Source organism: Python bivittatus, unplaced genomic scaffold (genome assembly GCF_059951505.1).
Source record: "Python bivittatus isolate LINGU-HERP-01145 unplaced genomic scaffold, Pbiv_v1 ctg000740_np1212, whole genome shotgun sequence".
NCBI lineage: Eukaryota > Metazoa > Chordata > Lepidosauria > Squamata > Pythonidae > Python > Python bivittatus.
Window position 1 is genome coordinate 1,829,655 of NW_028277106.1, and position 17,121 is coordinate 1,846,775.

Here is a 17,121-nt window from a genome sequence, read left to right on the forward strand (position 1 = left end):
CAGAGTAAGGCCCTCTGCCGTCACCTGCAAGCAGAGAGGTATCCTGCCAGGCGTGCATTAGCAGACTCGCTCAGGGATACACGATACAAAAGGCTCTTTATTAAAGATTCCAAACAGTCCAATACTGAAGTGTGTAAGAAACGGGCTAGCCCAGCTCACAGTGGTTACATAGATGCACGCAGGCCACAAGGGACCTGTGGGCATCAGAGCCCTTCGGTCCGGGGAAGGTTGCACCGGCCCACCCCGGGTCGCTTTGTGCTTGGCTGAGGTCTTGAGAAAAAATGGAACGGGTAGAAAAAAGTGAAAAAAGGCTTAAAAACTGCAGTTTTGCAGGGGGCCCTCCTTTTGCTAAAATACATTGGCAGCGATTTCCCTCAATGCACCAGGCGGGAGGGGGGAAGAGGGAACAGCAGGTGTTCCCCACCCCTTTACCCCACCCCAAGAAAGGGCTGATTCTGGGAAGAGGCCCGTCTTGTGTCCAAGGCACAGCCACAAAGCCTCTCCGCGCTGCTGCTCTCACACAAGCATGGAGGAGGAAGCTCTCTCTGCGGCTAGTTGCCCCCCAGCAGGGCCTGTGGTTCCTCCCCTCATGCACCCACCCCACCTCCCAAAATCCTCCCACCAATCCCCTTCCACAGCACATAGTCACACCACAAATCCCCCTCCTCTTCCTCAGTCACCTGCACAGCCACCTCCCCCCCATCCCTAGAATACTGCCAAGGTCAGAGGTAGCAACTGAGTGTGCTGGCTTGGCCCCCTGCCCCCCAGGTAAAGGCATGGCAGCAACAGCAAGAGGCACAGAGCTGGGGGTGGAAAGGCAGCTTGTAAACAAGGCAGAGGTGCCCCCTCCCCAGCAAAGGCACCAGCAGGGCAGCCCCCCCACGGGTGGGGCGCAGCCATCTGCTCAGGAGATGTGGCTGGCCGGGTGGGGGCGCCAGAAGCACCACTTGCTGCGCGGGTGCTGCTTCCGGAGGGCCTCCTCCTCCTGTGCTCGCTCCTTCTGCGTGCGCAGGTAGCGGTCCTCCTCCTTCAGGTACCAGACCGGCGGCCAGCGGTGGTTCTCAAAGTAGGCCTTATTCTCTGGGGAGAAGTGCGGTGAGGCGGCCATCAGGCGGGCAGGTCCCCAAAGCCAGGCACCTTTTCCCACCACTGCCCCCACCCCGCAGGTAGCCGAAGCAGGAGAAGCCTCTTCAGCAGAGGGTTCAGGAAGCTGGAGCAGCCAGGCTGGCGCCAGCTGGCACTCGAGCTGGAATGCAGCAGCTGGGGAGCAGGCTCTGGGCGCTGCCCGTAAGAGAGTCTCCCCACTCCAATTCCTGCCCGGGCTGCAGACCGGCGCAGGCTCGCAGTGGCAGAAAAAGGTGGGTGCCGTCTGTGAACGAGCAGCACCCTGCCCCTTCCCTCGGCCTGCAGCTCTTACCAGCGGACATGGCCTTCATCTCGCGGGGAAACCGGCGGCAGACACTATTGTAGTTGGTGCAGATGTAGTGAAGGCACCAGGCCGCCAGCTGCAGGGCATTGTGGAACTGTGGAGAGGTGGCAAAGTCAGGGGACCAGCCCCCATCCGCCGCCACCTCCCTGGACCGCTGCCCACTTCCCTGTCTGAGGAATTCACAGCCGCGAGAGCCACCAGAGGGGGAGGGGCTTGGCACGCGCTACCTCCGCGCCCGCCCGCAAGGAGCCTCTCCTGCTCGGGCTTCCTGAGTGCCAGTGCCAAGGCAGTCCCCCCACAGCAGACGTGAGTCCAAGGAGAAGGGGGCTGGGCTGATGAGGCTGCACCGTACCTGGGTCATTTCCAGGTAGAGGATCACCTGGGCATCAATTTCCACCTGCTGCAGGCTGGCACGCACCAGCTCATCCACCGCGTACTGCTCTGGGAAGAAAAGGAGGAAACGCCTCTCAGGGCAGAGCTGTTTTGCCTGCAGCCCCTGGGGAACGCCTGCCGCTCTCCCCCTGCTTGGCTGCTCCTTTGCACCCACCGGTGCCCACAAGAGGTTAACGCCTCCCAGAGGGGCTAGCAATGGAGCCCCAGAAGAGACTCACCAGTCAGGGCCTGCAAGCGGGTCAGACAGAGGCGGTTGGTGAGCACCAGCAGCTCCATGGCATCCAGGTCTGGGCTGGGGACAAAGAGGTCCGTGTACAGGAACTCCAGCACAGCCCGAAGGCAGGCACAGTTGGTGCCTGGCAGGGAGACCTAGGGATTGGAGAGGGAGTGCTCACAGAGCCCTGTGCCAAGCTTCCACCCCCTTCCATCCCAGCCCCAGCTTCGGCCTCCAGCAACCCTTCCTGGCAATTCAGGAGGAATTTCACTTGCGGCGCGCACAGAAACACACGTCTGCAGGCTCTGCGGGTCCTGGGAACGGAGGCAGCACTGAAGATCAGGCGGAAGAGGAAGCTGCACAGGCTGGGGAGGGGCTTGGCACTGGTGGCAGCTGGAGTCCCCTGACCCTCTTTCCCAGAAGTCCTGCACAGTGGTGCTGGGGCTGGCTGTCCCTCCCCTCAAAAGCCAGTGGGGCCCAGCCAAGAGAGAGAGCCAGGGCCCCACCGTGCATCCTCCTGGCACAGAGGCTTTTGCGGGGAGGTTCGAGAGCAGGAAAGCTGCTGCAGAGGGGCGGCTCGGGGGCAGGGCCTGGGGCTGAAGGGCAGCTGCTCCTCTGCGGGCCCTGGGCCCTAGCCTGGCAGGGTTAGCTGCCAAGCCAAGGGCCAAGCTAGGAAGCCTCCCACTGAGGGAGGCCTCTTTTCCAGCAATCTCTGGGCAATCATCCCCAGGAAGGAATCTAGCCTGCACCACCTCTGGTGTGCTGGGGGTGGGGGTGGGCCCTGTGCTCTTATGCCACCCAGAGCCCCTTATCCCAACCCCAGGACTGGGCCTCTGGGAGCCAAGTTGGGGCTTCGCAGCACCCAAGGAGGGAGGACATTCCTCCCAGAAGCCACCTAGGAGGAGGCAACCTGCCCTTCCAGGAAACTACTGGACCCATCTGGGGGGCCCCAATGGCACGTGCATAGCAGCTCAGGCTGCCCCACAGTCCCCCAACCCCAGCAGGGGGAGTCCCCTGCACAAGCCTGCCTTCTCCGGAGCTGGTAGCAGGGCTACCCGCCTCACCTCGGCAGCACAGCTCTCCCGGAAGGTTCCACCAAACATGGCCACCATGAAGTCACAGCCTGCAAGCAGAAGGGGCTTGTGCGCCGGCACCGAGCCATCGTCAACCACAAACACCACATCTGCCGGGGGGGGAGAACAGAGCCTCGTCAGTCACTGGGAAGAGGAGCCACCTGCCCGGGCTGCCCCCAGCCAGGCCTGCTCCAGCCTCCCTCCTCCTGTCACCTGCAAAGGAGCCTTTGCTCAGGCACTCCTTGATCCGGTTGGCCCGGCGCACATGGAAGGCCTTGGTAATCTCACGGTTCATGAAGCTCTCTTTGTTGAGGATGTTGGCCACCATCATGCGCAAGTCAAACACCTCCAGCAGCTCGGCGATGGCGGCCACCTGCATGAGACTGGCCCGGTGCTGTTCCAGGCGCCCGGTGTACAGGTATTCCAGCACCACCTCGAAAGGGCCCAGCTGCACCAGTCCGTCCAGGTGCACGGCCGTCATCAGCTTCTCCTGCTGAGTGACCGGGTCCCGCACCCTCTCCTGCCGCACGTCGACGAAGCCCCGGCCCCAGCCAGAGACTGGGCGGGGCGCCCGAGCAGCGCACAGTGGCTCATCACTCTGCGAGGGCCGCAGTGGCATGGCTTGCGTGGCTGCCGCCAGGCATCCTCGGTCAGCCGCGTCCAAGCTCTTCGTCCTCCCGGCCAGCTCCTTCCCGCCAGCCGGCTCGTCCCCCAGTTCTAGCACGAAGAGGTCATAGAATCGGGAGCAGGACGTGGCCAGGTAGACCCTGTGGGCAAAGAGCTGGTGGCCTCCTAGCAGGCGGAAAACAACATCGGCGCAAAGTGGCTGGTGGAAGAGCATGCTGGGCCCCCGACCTTCTCCGGCAGCTGGCTCGGGGATGTGGATGATGGGCGGGGGAGGCTTGGGAGGCAGGAAAGGGGCTTGCAGCAGAGGTCGCTGCGTCTTCTTGAGGTGAGATTTCCAGAACTGGAGGTGGCGGCGGGAAATGAGGGCAGCCCGAATCGCATTGTCGAAGACGTCCTTGATGCCAAACTGGGCTACCACACTTGTCTCGTAGTAGGGGATGCCCAGCTCCTTGGCTACCTCATGCCCACATTCGGGGGGCAGAATGTCTGAAGGTTTAATGGGCCTGAAACAAAATCAGAGAGAGGAGGGGACACCAGTTAGCAAGGAATGCCCAGGAAGCCCCCCTTGGAGGGCAGACTAACCCAACTGTGGCAAAAGGCGGAGGCACCCCCTTGAAATTGGCAGGAACTGGTCCAGGACAGGGGGCTGACTGTTCCAGCCAGCCCCCCAAGAATGTGTGGGACGGGCAGGGCCCTACTTGGCCAAGGGGCGACGCGCCCGGTTCACTGCCTCAAGGTCTGCATAGCGCAGGTCCAGCTGGCAGCCCACCAGCACGATGGGGGTACGCGGGCAGAAGTGCTTGATTTCTGGGTACCACATGGTCTTCACATGCCGCAGTGAGTTGGGGTTGGCCAAGGAGAAGCAGAGCACCACCACGTCGGATCTGCCGAGAAAAAGATGGGGGGGGAGGAATCAGGCAGGGCAACCCCCCCTTGTTGCAGAGAAGACTGCTGTGCCCATCAGCCCTCGGGGCAGAGAGCACAACAGTCACCAAAGAGCAGCCCTGAGCACAGGCAAGCAAAGGCCGGGAAGGAGCCGACGGCCTCAGCACATCTGCAGGAGGAACTGTTTCCGGCCACGACAGTGCCCCAGAACCAGAGGGCTCTTTTCTTTCCTGAAGCTGGCCTGAGCCCCACACGGGCAGTGCCCTCCCATGCAGGGGGGCAGTATGGTCCATTCAGGGCTACCGCGCCTCAAATCCTGCCCTCCTACAGCGAAATCCTGAAGGGTCCAGGAGTACAAGCAGTAAGTCCCTCCTGGATGTCCTCCACCTAGGAGGCCAGGGGCAACAGAGCCCCCCACCACTATCCCCCCCCCCCCCGCTCAACCCTTCACCACCTCCAAGCTCTCCAGCCTTTGCAGCACAGAACAGGGAAGCACCGCCCGCCGCTGGAAAGGCTTGGAACCACCTAGGACCGCTGTGGCCAGCAGGCTCCCTCCAGGCTGGCCAGAGGCTTCCAGAAAGCAGGCTGTGCAAGGGGGTGGCTATGCCAGGGCTGAGCCACTGAAGGGTCCCTCGGGAAGGCTCCTGCCTCCCAGGACAGCGGGGACTGCCCAAGAGCAGCCTGGCTGGGTCTCAGGCCGGCGCAGCCGCCTCCCCGGGTCAGGGCCGGCAAAGAAAGGGGGCGGAGGCGGACCTTTCCTGGCAGGAGTCCGGCGGGCGGCTGAAAACGGGACGCTGCAGCCCGCTGGGCCGGCTGCCCAGCCCGCCCCGCGCCCTCGTGGCCCTCACCTGCCGTAGGCGAAGCGCCGGTCCTTGTGGTGGTCCCCGAAGGTGTCCCAGAGGCGCAGGGAAATGCTGACCTCGTCCACCACGTCGCGGGAGCGCTCCAGCACCTGGGGAGCCGAGGCGTCAGGAAGGGGGGACCCGGCCGGCGGCGCGCCCCCCCCGTCTCCTGGTGCCGGCTCACCTCCTGGCACACGCGGTACTGGTCGATGGCCCAGACGGTGGGCACGTGGGTGGCCAGCAGCTGGTACTGGGTGAGCGTGGCGTTGCAGGCCCGCGCGCAGATGAGCCGCGTCTTGCCCACCGCGTTGTCGCCCACCACCACGCACTTGATGGTCTCGACGTTGGGGCGCTCGTAGTCCAGGTCAATATCCATGGGGGCGCCGGCGCCGCCGCTGCGAGAGAGGCCCGCGGTCAAGCGGCCGCCCCGGGGGAGACAGGGAGGGCGCGGCTGGGGCGTCCTGAGAAGTTGCTCTTTTACGGGCCCCGGGGGGCCGCCCGCGGCCCCGACCCCCGCCGGGCTGCGGCGGCGTCCCGGGCGCTGCACCCCATCGCCCCCCCGAGCCTCTGCGCGGGCAGCAGCCGCCGCCGCCGCCGCCGCCGCCGCGCTCCCAGTGCCCGGCCCCCCGCCGCCGCCGCGCCCATCGCCGCCGCCCGTCCAGCGGCGCCGCCCCGCCCCGCCCCGCCCGCCAATGGGCTCCCGGCCGCGCCCCCTCCGCCCAGACAAAGGAGGCGGCGGGGGGCCCGAGCGTCGCAGCGCCCCCGGCCCCGCCCCCGGCCCGCCCCCCACGTGACGGGCCCCCACGGGCGGGGCTAGGAGGGCCGCGGAAACGGCGGAGCCGCGGCGGCGGCCGGAGGGTCGGGGCGCGTGTACCTCGCCCGGGGCCGGATCGCTCTGCAGCCGCGCGGCGGCAGGGGGGCGGGCGCGGGCGCGGCGGGCGCTCTGCACATGCTCTTGGGCGCGCTGCTCGTCCGCGGCTCTTCCGCGCGGAAGCGCCAACGCGGCCCCACTGCCTCGTTCCACCGGAGTCCGGCCGGGCTGCGGCTGCAACGGACGGACGGAGAGCGCCCGCCTTCAGGGCACAGCCTCCCCTCCGCTCCCCTCCCCGCCGGCCCGGAGCTGAGGGCGGCGTTTCGGCCCCGCGCAGCGCCGAGTTCGCCGCGCCCCCGCCCGCTCCCGCGCCCCGCGCACCTTTGCTTCGGCCCAGCCCGGCCCAGGACAGGACAGGACAGGACCCGGGCGGCCCGGGCTCCGCCGTGCCAGGGCTGGGCGAGTCCGCCCAGCTGCTTCGGCGCGGCCCCTCCGCTTCCACTTTGGCGGCGGTCCGTGGTATCTCGGGGCGGAGGCAGCGCCGCGGCCGACCCCTCCAGGCGGGCCTTCCGACAGGCGGGGCGCAAAGCTGGCCTTGGTCACGCTCCGGCTGCCGAAGAGCTGCGAGGCCGGCGCGGGGGCGCGGGTCCGTTGCTTCCGACCGGCGGGAAGCGGGCGGAAAGGCGCCCGTCCCGCGCAGCCCCGCAACTTCGCGTTGCCTTTTCTCGCCTTTCGGCTTCCCTGGCGCTGCCGGGTCCCGCTTGCTGAGCCCCGCAGCGCCCGTTTGGATCGGACGCCCGGGGGGCTTCAGCGGCGGAGGCTTGGTGCTGGAGCTCCGCGTGCCGGCTCGAGTGGGACTCCGGGCGGGCGGGCAGGGCGGCGCTCCGCGGGGGGACGAGCGCAGCTGGCCGGCCAGCCGGCCGGCCGCTGGGCGAACGGGCTGCTGGACTAGATGGGCCATTGGCCCGATCCAGGCGGGCACGGGTTATGCCCTTCTGAATGACGGCATTGGGGTTTCTTCAAGAGCCTCTGGAACAGTTTTCTCAGGGTTGCTAGCACCACTAACAACAACAAAAGCTGAAAAGCACCTTGAGAAGCACCGAGGGTGCAGCTGGGCTTCTAGTATTGAGAGCAAGGGGTCCTTCTGGTCCCCCTCGACAAAAATCCTGTGTTGTTTTCAAAGGTCACAGCCAAGGTGGGCAGGCACCCCAAAGGGAGCCCAGCAGGGGGCAGCCTGGCGGGGCCTTCAGTCACTTCTGGGGCCAGGCTTTTGCTGTCACCGCCTCTGCCAGCTTTCTGGAAGCCTCTCTGGGTCCTTGGCAAGGGCCTTTCCCTGAGGTGGGGGGCAGCTCAGGCACAGCTGTGGGGCTGAACCCAGGGCCCCTGAATGTTGCCCCTCCTCACCTTCTTGCTTGTTTAAAAAAACGGGTTTCATGAAGGCCACCAGCCAACCAAGCTGGATTACAGCTGACTTGTTTTAACCAGCTTGCTTTGGAACCCGCTTGCCTTCACCCAGCCCAGAGATGCTCCGGGCATCGCTTCTTTGCACTCGGGGCATTCCTCGCCCGCCTCCAGCCTGGCATGCTCCGGGCCCGTGCGCATCCTAGCCCGCCTTTCGGAAGGCATTAAAAGCTTGGTTCCTGCCTTAGGGTTGGGATGTTAATGGCGGCCAGTCTGTTTGGTCTGCTTGAGTAAGTTTTACGTGGTGCTTTTACTGTTTTGTCATTTGTTTCATTACGCACGAGGCTGTGTTGCTGCCCCAGCACTGGTGGCGAGATGGCCAAGCACCTAAATGTGCACAGTAAAGCCTTGGGGAGAGGCACTGGCTCTGTGGCCCGCAGGGAAGGCCAACTCCTCTTGACCACCAAGAACCTGCTCCTCTTCCTTGGAGGCCGCCCGGCTCTCTGGGAAGGGGCTGTGTGAGAGTTTGGAGCGTGATGTTTGAGGCGCTCCATCCATCTGCGCTTTCCTTCCCCAGCAGCCTGGCAGAATTTCCAGCTGGGCTCCTGGCAGGATCCTTGGTGCCTGGGGAGAGATCTCCCTGGGCTTCCAACTCCCAGCCCACGGTCAGTGACAGAGGCAAGAGGCGCATCAGCCTTGCAGGGCGGCAGGAAGGCGTCTGGACGCGGCTGAAACTCGCCAACAGGTGCAGAACTTCCAGACCGGATGAGCTCATTTAGAAACGGTGCCCTCTCAGAAAGCTCCTTGTGCGGGTGGGCAAAATTCCAGATCTCCCCTGCGGGGTTGGCAGCTGCAGCGGGAGGCGGGCTGCCTCCTCCGGCCTTCAGGCTCACAGAGCTTGAACTCACGGCTCCCTGGCGAGGGCCAATAGTTTAATCAACAAAGTTGCCTGACGCTGGTCCCCCCCCACCCAGCTGCCCAGCCAGCATCGCCACTGTGGGCAACAAGGAGCGGCTCTGAAAGTCTGGTCTCACGACTGCCCTGAGGGGGTGCTGGTGGCTGTTCTGTGCCGGGGGAGAGCAGCAAAAGAGGAATAAGGAATGTGGACCAAGAGGTTGACTTTCTCTGTAGTAGCCCACTCCCCCCCAGGTTAGTTTGTGCTTCTGAAACCTCTTTAGGAAGGCATTTGGACTGGCTCAACTACAATTATGGGTGGATTAAATATGTTAACAATATTATTATTGTGATGGCTGGTGTGGGTCTTCCGGGCTGTGTGGCCGTGTTCTGGAAGTTTTGTTTCCTAATGTTTCACCAGCACCTGTGACCGGCATCTTCAGAGGGCAGGAGTTCTGAGAACTGCTCCTGTCTGTGCTCCTGCACTCTGAACATGCCGGTCACAGGTGCTGGTGAAATATTAGGAAACAAAACTTCCAGAACATGGCCACACAGCCCGGAAGACCCACACCAGCCATCGTATGCCGGCCGTGAAAGCCTTCGACAATACATAGATGCAACAATATTGATGTTTTGCCTCCCTTTTGCCACAAGGCAATCCCTAACATGGGCTCTTGCCCGTGTCCAGAGTCCCTTCGAGTCTTCCTCCAACGTGGGCAGGAGCAGGTGTGTGCGGTGTCCCTTCTGGTGCTTCGTCTCCCAGAGCTGCTAGGAAAACCAAGGTGCACCCTGGGACCGGTGCACAGGGAAGGCTGCATAGGAGCAATGCGATCCGAGGCCCCAGCCATCCGCCCGTTCCAGGTAGCAACAAGGGCCCCAGCCAAACTGCCCTCCAGATCCTCAGGGAAAACCCCAAGCTCTTCCTGGAACCCCACCAGGTCCATCCATTGCTTGGGGTGAGCCAACCCAACGGGCCCTGTCTCCCTGCAGGGAGGGGTGACCCTAGTGATCTGTCTATGGCAACAGACTGTTAATGTCCTCCACTGCCAGGCCGCATCTCAACTGCCCTGAGACAAAAACCAGATCTAGGGTGTGTCAGGCTGTCACTGACTTGCGACAGGTCCCTCCCTGACTGCCATGGAGGCCACAAACTCCTGAGATGCCCCAGATTTCACATTTTTTGAAATTTTACTTCATTCACCATAGTAAAGTTTGATAAGTAGATAAAATAAATTAACCTGTAGTGATTGCTTCAATTATTTATTGTGCCTGCTTTGGGCCTTGCAGAGAAGAGGCATATAAAGCAACTCATCTTAAGCCAGGTCCCCACTTGTGCTTGACCGCAAGGCAGTCAGGCCCAGACAACGGCCTTTCCCTCGCCACGGCTTTGCCCTCGTCCCCAGTCTGTGAGTGAGACTGCCTTGAATCGCCAGTAGCCGTGCCCGTTTAAAATAGTGGCTTCCCCCTTACCCTCCTCCAGGGCAGCCACGTTTCTCCCAGAATCTGCCCTCCTCATTCGAGTTTTGCTTCATTCATTCCTGACACCTCAGTGTTTTTTCAGGGAGGAGCTGATATCAGGTCTATTTCACTGAGACAATATTCTGAAATGTGTAGTCCCTTTTTCATGTCCAGAAAAGGAGGAGGGATGTTTGGTTGGACCTTGGTTGCTTTTTTGCCTCGATTTCCCAGTATCTGTGGCTTTCGGTGCCCACTGAGGTAAGAGATGGGGTTACCCGGTCAGTTTCAGGGCTTCTTTCTGCAGAGCCCAGCAGGTGGTGCGGCAGGGCAAGGTCTTCCTCTCTCCTGCCCAGTGCTGCTCTCTCTCCCCTAATTTTAACTTGGGAGATGCCAAGCTGAAATGGGCATCCCACCCCAGTGGGAGGGAGGAGGAGGAGGCGGCAGTGGCGCAGCAGCAGCCAGGCCAGGCCAGCCTAGAGGAGGCCGGGCACCATTCTGGCGCCAGACCCCCCGGTCCTGCGGCAGTGCCCTGGTGGTGGGAGGGGGCAGAGGAGCAACCCAATCCCCGCCAGAATGACTGGCACACTTGGGCTGGCGGGGGCCTGGAGTAGCAGCAGGCAGGAGGCGCTGGCGCTGGCATGGTTTATGTGCTGACAAGAGATGAAGAGCACCACAGTGGGAAGGGTTTTCAGTGGATGAATGCCTGACTAACGTGCTGCCAGTGGGGCAGCCATGTGGGGCAGGAAGGGGACAATGCCTGCCCTCTGCCTGGGGTGCCAGCTGGGGTGCAGCCCCAAGGCCTTTCCCCACTGGCTCCTAGCCACAGACAACGCGCTCCGGCAGCCCCTTTTGTTCCTGCTGTGGCCCACATCCTTGCCTTCATCTGGCCCCCACCCCACCCCTGCAGCCCCTAAAGCCAACGTGAGCTCTTCTGGTGTTGAGGTTCCCCCTCTTAGACCCAGAATTCTTGCTATAAATCCAGCCTGGTGCTCTTCGCTGACCGTTTGGTGCTCAGGCATTTGGGATCAAAATTTGGTTGGGCTGCAGGGTGGGAGAGACACCCCTGTTCTGCAGCGGGGTCTGCCCAAAGAATGCCCGGCTGGTGCCTTCCATGTGCTTGTCAAGCCTTCGATGGGCTCCTTACAAATACAAGTTTAGTGCCCTTCTGGAAAAGAGCTAATCCGCACCGCCAGAAGATGGATCTCAGCTGGGGAAGCAAGCTGAGTTCTGCCAGCTGTGGGCAGCAGCTAGTCCTGTCACCGCTGGTGCGCCGCAGGTTTTCCACCGCGTCTGCTGACAGGAGGTTTCGCATGGCCGTCCTTTTTAATATTTTTACTATTTTCGAGAACTTGTAGGAGAGCACTAGATGTCAACCCCACAGGAAGGCTAGAACTACTTTTATTGAGGCCAGTTACAGTAACAGAATCCTGCAAGTCTGATTGTGTTGTCCTTCCTCCGCCTCACTCAGCGAATTAGGGAGGCTGCTTCCAAGTGTTATCTGGACATTTGGATTTAAGAAATGTTTGCGCCCCTGTTGCGTTGGCAACGGAATCCACATCTCTCTGCCAAGGCCATCTTCCTTACTCTCTACACTAGAACCAGTCAACGGTCCTGCAACCAGACTCATTCAGCATACCGTGGCTATTTACATCCCTCCCCGGAGGGCAAGAGGCTATTATGGCCACTCAGCAGCACCAAATACCATCGTGATGATGATGATGATTGCCATAGTTAAGCCAACTGCAATCAGACAATTCTGCGTGGCTGTTCTCCCTGGTTCTTCTCCCTGCCCAGAGCAAGTAGCCCACTGGCACAACATGGTCCTTATTTCAGCCTAGGAGGGAGAAAAGCTGGACTGCACGTGGTGGGGGTAACCCTGCCAAGAAGGTGGCACATCCTGTTGTGCTGGTGGGGGTGCTGAGCCAAGCCCTCCTGCAGCTTTTAGGGGGGTTGGCCCCCACCCCCACTCACAGAGCCTGATGGGGAAGGGGTGGGGAGTCTGCCTTCCCCTGCACTCCCAGCTGCCTAACAGGCACCTAATAAGACTGAACTCCATGGGCAACCTCCCTAACAACATTGTTTTAGCCACTGTGGATGCTGAGGCACTATGGCCCAACATCCTCCACAAATGAGCCACCAAGAACATCATCACTGCCTGGCCACCAGACGGTGTGACTGCGTTCTGACCCATAACTACCTTTGGCGATAAAATGCTCCTGCAAATCAGTGGCACAGCTCTTTGATGGCTCCTCAATACGACAACAGCTTCATGGTTGACCTAGAACGCCTTCTTAACGCTTACACCCCGGAGCCCCTCCTCCTGTACTTGAGTTCATTGATGACGTTCTCATCACCTGAACACATGGAAATGAATCTCTTGTCAACTTCCATGATGACTTCAACAATTTCCACCCCACCATCAACTTCAGTCTAGACCACTGTTTCTCAGCCTTGGCAACTTCAAGACATATGTTGCCAGGGGTGAGAGACACTGGTCTAGACCTATCTACAGAACAAATCCACTTCTCTGATATCACTGTAAAACTACGCAATGGACGCACAAACATCGAGTTACACAGAAAACCCACCAATCGCTGTGGATTCCAGCTTCCGCCCAGAGCATAGCACCAAACCCATCCCCTCCAGCCAGGCTCTGTGCCACAACTGCGTTTGTTCTGGCCCACTTGACAGAGATGGTCGACTGATGGGATCAAACCAGGCATTCAGGAGACTGACTACCCACCCAAAGAGATCAATAGACAAATCAGCAGAGTCAGATCAATTCCCCGGGAGGACATATTAAAAGACGGACAACAACAGAACATCACCAATTGTCACCTACAGCTCACAGCTTAAACCACTCAAATGCATTATTAATAAGCTACAACCCATAATGGTTAATGATGCTGCACTTTCTCTGGCCATGGGTGGCGAGCCTCGGCCTGCCTCTAGTGATTCTCCTTCCCTGCTCCAGAAACACAGAGTTCTCCTCCCCAAGATGGGCCACCCTTAGACTCCTGCAGGCAGGGCAGCTGCCACGATTTGGAGACTATGGCAGCTCCGGCAGGAGAAAAATCGGCCAGGACGGGGGCTCCTTCAGGGGGGGCCCTAATCATGTGCTGCTCTCCCTCTGACGAGATTAGGAGGTGCACGGCCAGCTGTGGGGGCCCCCCAGGGATTTCCAAAGGGGCTGGAGTGGGCTCCCCATGGCTCCAGAGTATCTCGGGACTCAAGCAGCAGCTGCTCCCCGCCCAGCTGCCCCCATCCTTGGATTTCTGCAGGGGAGTCACAGCGGAAGTACGAAAAAGGGGAGAAGATAGAAAAACGCCTTTCAGTTTTCACTGCCTATAAGAATTGGAATAGTCCAAACCGGGATACTGATTTAAAAGGCAGTCCAAAAGCAACGTCAGTGCTCCGGGCAGAGCCCAAGATGGGCCCCAGGCAGAACCCGGGGAATGGCGGTTACCAGTTTTGCAAAAGGGGCCTGACAGACCCAGCCCAGCTTCACGCACCCAGCCCGGAAGGGCAGATATCAATCAGTCCAGGTTTCCGTAATGCATCCAGAGAAACAGACAGTGAGCGCCAGGTAGAAAACAGGCCAACAATCAGCACAGAACATAAACGATCTAATCACCCCCACCCACCCACCGCCCACTGCCAAAGGCAGCTTTACCTGGAACGGCTCCCACCCTGCGACGACACCTGTAACCCTGTCACACAACAACAGCGGCCCGCCCAGGTCCTTGGGAAGGACTCGATAGGCGGACAAAAATGCCAGATCCACCCTAGACACCTGGCTGACTGTGCGACCAGCCACCACCACCATCATCGTTATCATCATGTCATCATCATCATCATCATCATCATCATCATTTCCGGAGGGAGACGGACAACGACCCGCTCTCTGTTTCTTGAGACCTTAAGTCAGGCGGTGCACCCCACGCTCACAGGCCCTTCGTGGCCTCTGTCCGGCAGAAGCGGTGCTGGGGGCCAACCTTTTCATGGGATTTTCCCTCCTATCCGGTGGGGCGCAACCCCGAGGAGCAGGAGGGCCACCCCTCAGAGGCAGCTTTGAAAGCTGGGGGGAAACTGCCGTGTCGACTCCCTCTGACCCATAGGGGGCGCTCCCAACCTAGAGAAAGAAACAGGCTTATGGGGCTGTGCGGGCGTTTGGGGCCAATGGCCTGCGCCATCTGGACTGCAGGGCCAAGGCCTGCGGGAGGCAGAGCCTGAATTCAGCAGGGCAGATGTGCGGCAGGCTGGGAAGGACCAGTCCGAAGGCTGGGCAGAGTTCTGTGCCAGCCGAGGCTCCTGGCCGGAAGGGCCTCCCTTTTCCCCAAGGCGGGAAGGGTGTTAGCCAGAGGAGGCTGGCTTGGAGGGAGGGGCTGAAGGAGGCCCAAAGGAAGGGCAGATGCCAAAAAGGCACTGCGGGGACAGGGGCCTTCGCTGGCTCTTGTACGTGGCCCAGTGAAGAACCAGGAGGCATCTTCCCAGGCCCTTGGGAAGCAGACACGAAGGGGGGAGCCGCGAACACAAACGCAGGTGTGACTGGCAGGATACGCTCCGATCGAGAGGAGCAGGAGGAGGGGTGGGGCTGCACTCTGTACTCCACATCTGCTCAGAAATCCAGGTGAACAAACCGCCGTGCTTCTGGGTTCAAATAAACGGAGGAACGAGTAGCAGTAATATGGCTGCTGATGTATGATGTCAGCTGTCCTGCCATGGAGAAGGTGTGGACGATGCTAAGGAGGACAAACACGTCAAAAAGAAAGAACCGGCTGTTCAACTGACGTGGTAAAAGGGTCAGGGGACAAAGAAAAGGCCAAACTTCTCAACTGTTCAGCGTCTGTCTTCTCTGAGAGGAGAACACGACGTCCGCTGGGCGGTTGGGAAGAGCCGCGCGAAGGAGCAGGGCCCCAGCTCAGGCCACCCAGGGGCCAAGCCAGGGGGCCAGTCGCAGATGGGTTCAGAGCCATGGGCTGCGTCCGAGGCTAGCGATGGACCTTGCCGGTGGCTGGCTGAGCCTTTTTCATCTTGCGAGAGCCGGAGAAGAGAGGAAGAGGCCAAGAACTAGAGGGATTCAAAAAGAGGTGCCCGGGGGGAGGATCCAGGGAAATGCCTGCCAGCCAGTGGAACAATGCTCTTTGCCGAAAAGCCCTTCCCTCTGCAGGACCTGAATCTCATTTAGCCACCCCGACCTCAGCACCAGAGATTCTCAAGCAGGTCTGAAAAAGGCTGACCTGGAAGCATCTTGAGAACCACGCAGTGGCTGCTGGGTCAGCTTGGAACTGTGAAGAAGAAATCTTATCAGGTTAATCTTACATAGTTTTTTGATTGGCTCATTTCCCTAGTAGGTAGAGGGAAAACTGGGAACATCATCATCAAAACAGCATTTGGCTAACTGCATGGCTTAGGGCCTAGTTACTGGAGGGGCTGCCTGTCTCCCATAAGACCTGCCCAGCTGATTCAATCCTGCAGGGTTGGGACGCTCCGGGTTCCATTGATTAAACAATATCATCTATTGGGACCCCACAAGTGGGCCTGCCCTCTGGAACGATGTTCGCCCCAGGATCCAGATGGCCCCCACTCTACTGTTGTTCAGAGAGCCATGAAGACCTGGCTCTCCAACCAGGCCTTCAGCGAGGGAGAGAGACCCCTCACTAATAACAACAGCAGCAACAGCAAAAACAACATTCAGATTAGCAAGCCGATTAAACTGGTGGACCTTGGCTGATCCCAAAAGCTAAGCAGTTACATCTGGTTAGTAGTTGGAAGGGAGACCTCCTGGAGACCCCAAGGGTTTAGACTTGACTAGGGAAAAAGGTAGGTGGCTATGGCAACCCCCTTCCCTATTGTGGCCAAGAGAACTACATGGATGAAGTCACCACAGGTCAGCCTAACTTGAAGGGACCATTTTTCCAAGTATGGCTTGAATGGTAGGTCCATCAAATGGATCCACAGGTGGCTTGAACAGCATACTTAAGAGTGCTCATCAATACTCATCAACTGAAAGAGACGGTAAAGTGAAGTGCTTCAGGGTTGCTCCTGGCCATGGCTCTTGGCCTCTTAACTTGGAGGAGGAAATGGAAAGAATCTGTATCAAACTAATCAGCTGGAGAAACAGGCCAAAACAACCACCACCACCACAACATAAACAGACAAGCACCTGCCACACAACACCCCAGACTTAACCATGGCTGATAAGAAAGGCAAAAAAGTCTGGATGGTGGACATTGTAATACCTGGAGACAGCAGAAGAGAAGAGAAAGAACTGGAGAAACTCACAAAATACAAAGACCTGCAAATAGAAGTAGTACGACTATGGCAAAAGAAAGCGAAGATAGTACCAATAGTCATAGGTGCCTACGGTGCAATCCCAAAACATCTGGAGCACCACTTGAACACCGTTGGCATGGACAAAATCACCATCAGTCCATTGCAAAAGCCAGCTTTACCTGGAACAGTTTCCATCCTGCGATGATACCTTTAACACCGTCAAACAACGACATCTGCCTCTCCCAGGTCCTTGGGAAGGACTCGATAGGTGGACAAAAATGCCAAATCCAGTCTAAACATCTGGCTGATTGTGCAACCAGCCATAATAATGTAAACTTTAATAGAGATAAATGTAACGTTTTCAGAAGATGGAGGATAGAGGATGGGAAGTGCCTGGTTTCCACAATATCACTTGGGATAACAGTAATGAATTACAAACTAAACACAGTATGGATCAGCAGTGAGATGTAGTCGTGAAAAAGGCAAATGCAGTATCAGGCTGAATTGACCCAAGTAACATTTCCAAATCATAGGAGTAGTTCCACTCCATTCTGCTTTGGTCAGACTCGCTTAGAGCCCCGTGTCCAGTTCTGAGCACTACCCTTTAAAAAGGAGTCAGAAGTGGTGCAGAGAAAGGCAACCAGAATGACGGGTGGAAGGAGAACAGAAGAGATGGTGAGTCTTGGGAAAGACAGCTATGGGGGGTGGAGGGGGGTGGAACACGATAGCCCTCATCAGAAACCTGAAAGGACGTCAGACCAAAGAAGGGTAAGACCTGTTCACTCTCATTCCAGAACGGAGGACATGGAATAATGGAT

General features: G+C 59.4%; 1 protein-coding gene across 3 annotated transcripts; it reads right to left on the reverse strand.

Annotated features, from left to right (window-relative positions):
* Positions 1-79: 79 nt before the first annotated feature.
* LOC103063534 (rho-related BTB domain-containing protein 2) lies at positions 80-6,790 on the reverse strand. 3 transcript variants are annotated; one of them, XM_088128842.1, is made up of 11 exons: positions 6,656-6,770; positions 6,338-6,508; positions 5,648-5,858; positions 5,470-5,573; positions 4,435-4,620; positions 3,323-4,239; positions 3,101-3,219; positions 2,041-2,191; positions 1,782-1,870; positions 1,418-1,523; positions 80-1,080 (listed from the first exon to the last, which is right to left on the reverse strand). In XM_088128842.1, exons 2-11 carry the CDS (start codon positions 6,412-6,414, stop codon positions 905-907), a joined length of 2,136 nt encoding a protein of 711 aa, XP_087984968.1. In that variant the 5' UTR covers positions 6,415-6,508; positions 6,656-6,770; the 3' UTR covers positions 80-904. The 3 variants fall into 3 exon arrangements, with proteins under 3 accessions (XP_087984968.1, XP_087984969.1, XP_087984970.1); XM_088128843.1 differs by lacking the exon at positions 6,338-6,508 and having other exon boundaries at positions 6,656-6,790; XM_088128844.1 differs by lacking the exon at positions 6,656-6,770 and having other exon boundaries at positions 4,552-4,620; positions 6,338-6,569.
* Between the last annotated feature and the right edge of the window lie 10,331 nt (positions 6,791-17,121).

Excerpts from the sequence above, each read along its gene's own strand:
- LOC103063534 (XM_088128842.1), bottom strand. The coding sequence starts at position 6,414 with ATGTGCAGAGCGCCCGCCGCGCCCGCGCCCGCCCCCCTGCCGCCGCGC. Across the intron at positions 1,871-2,040 it reads CCGCTTGCAGGCCCTGACTG|AGCAGTACGCGGTGGATGAG; the intron begins GTGAGTCTCTTC and ends TTTTCTTCCCAG. Across the intron at positions 1,081-1,417 it reads GATGAAGGCCATGTCCGCTG|AGAATAAGGCCTACTTTGAG; the intron begins GTAAGAGCTGCA and ends ACTTCTCCCCAG.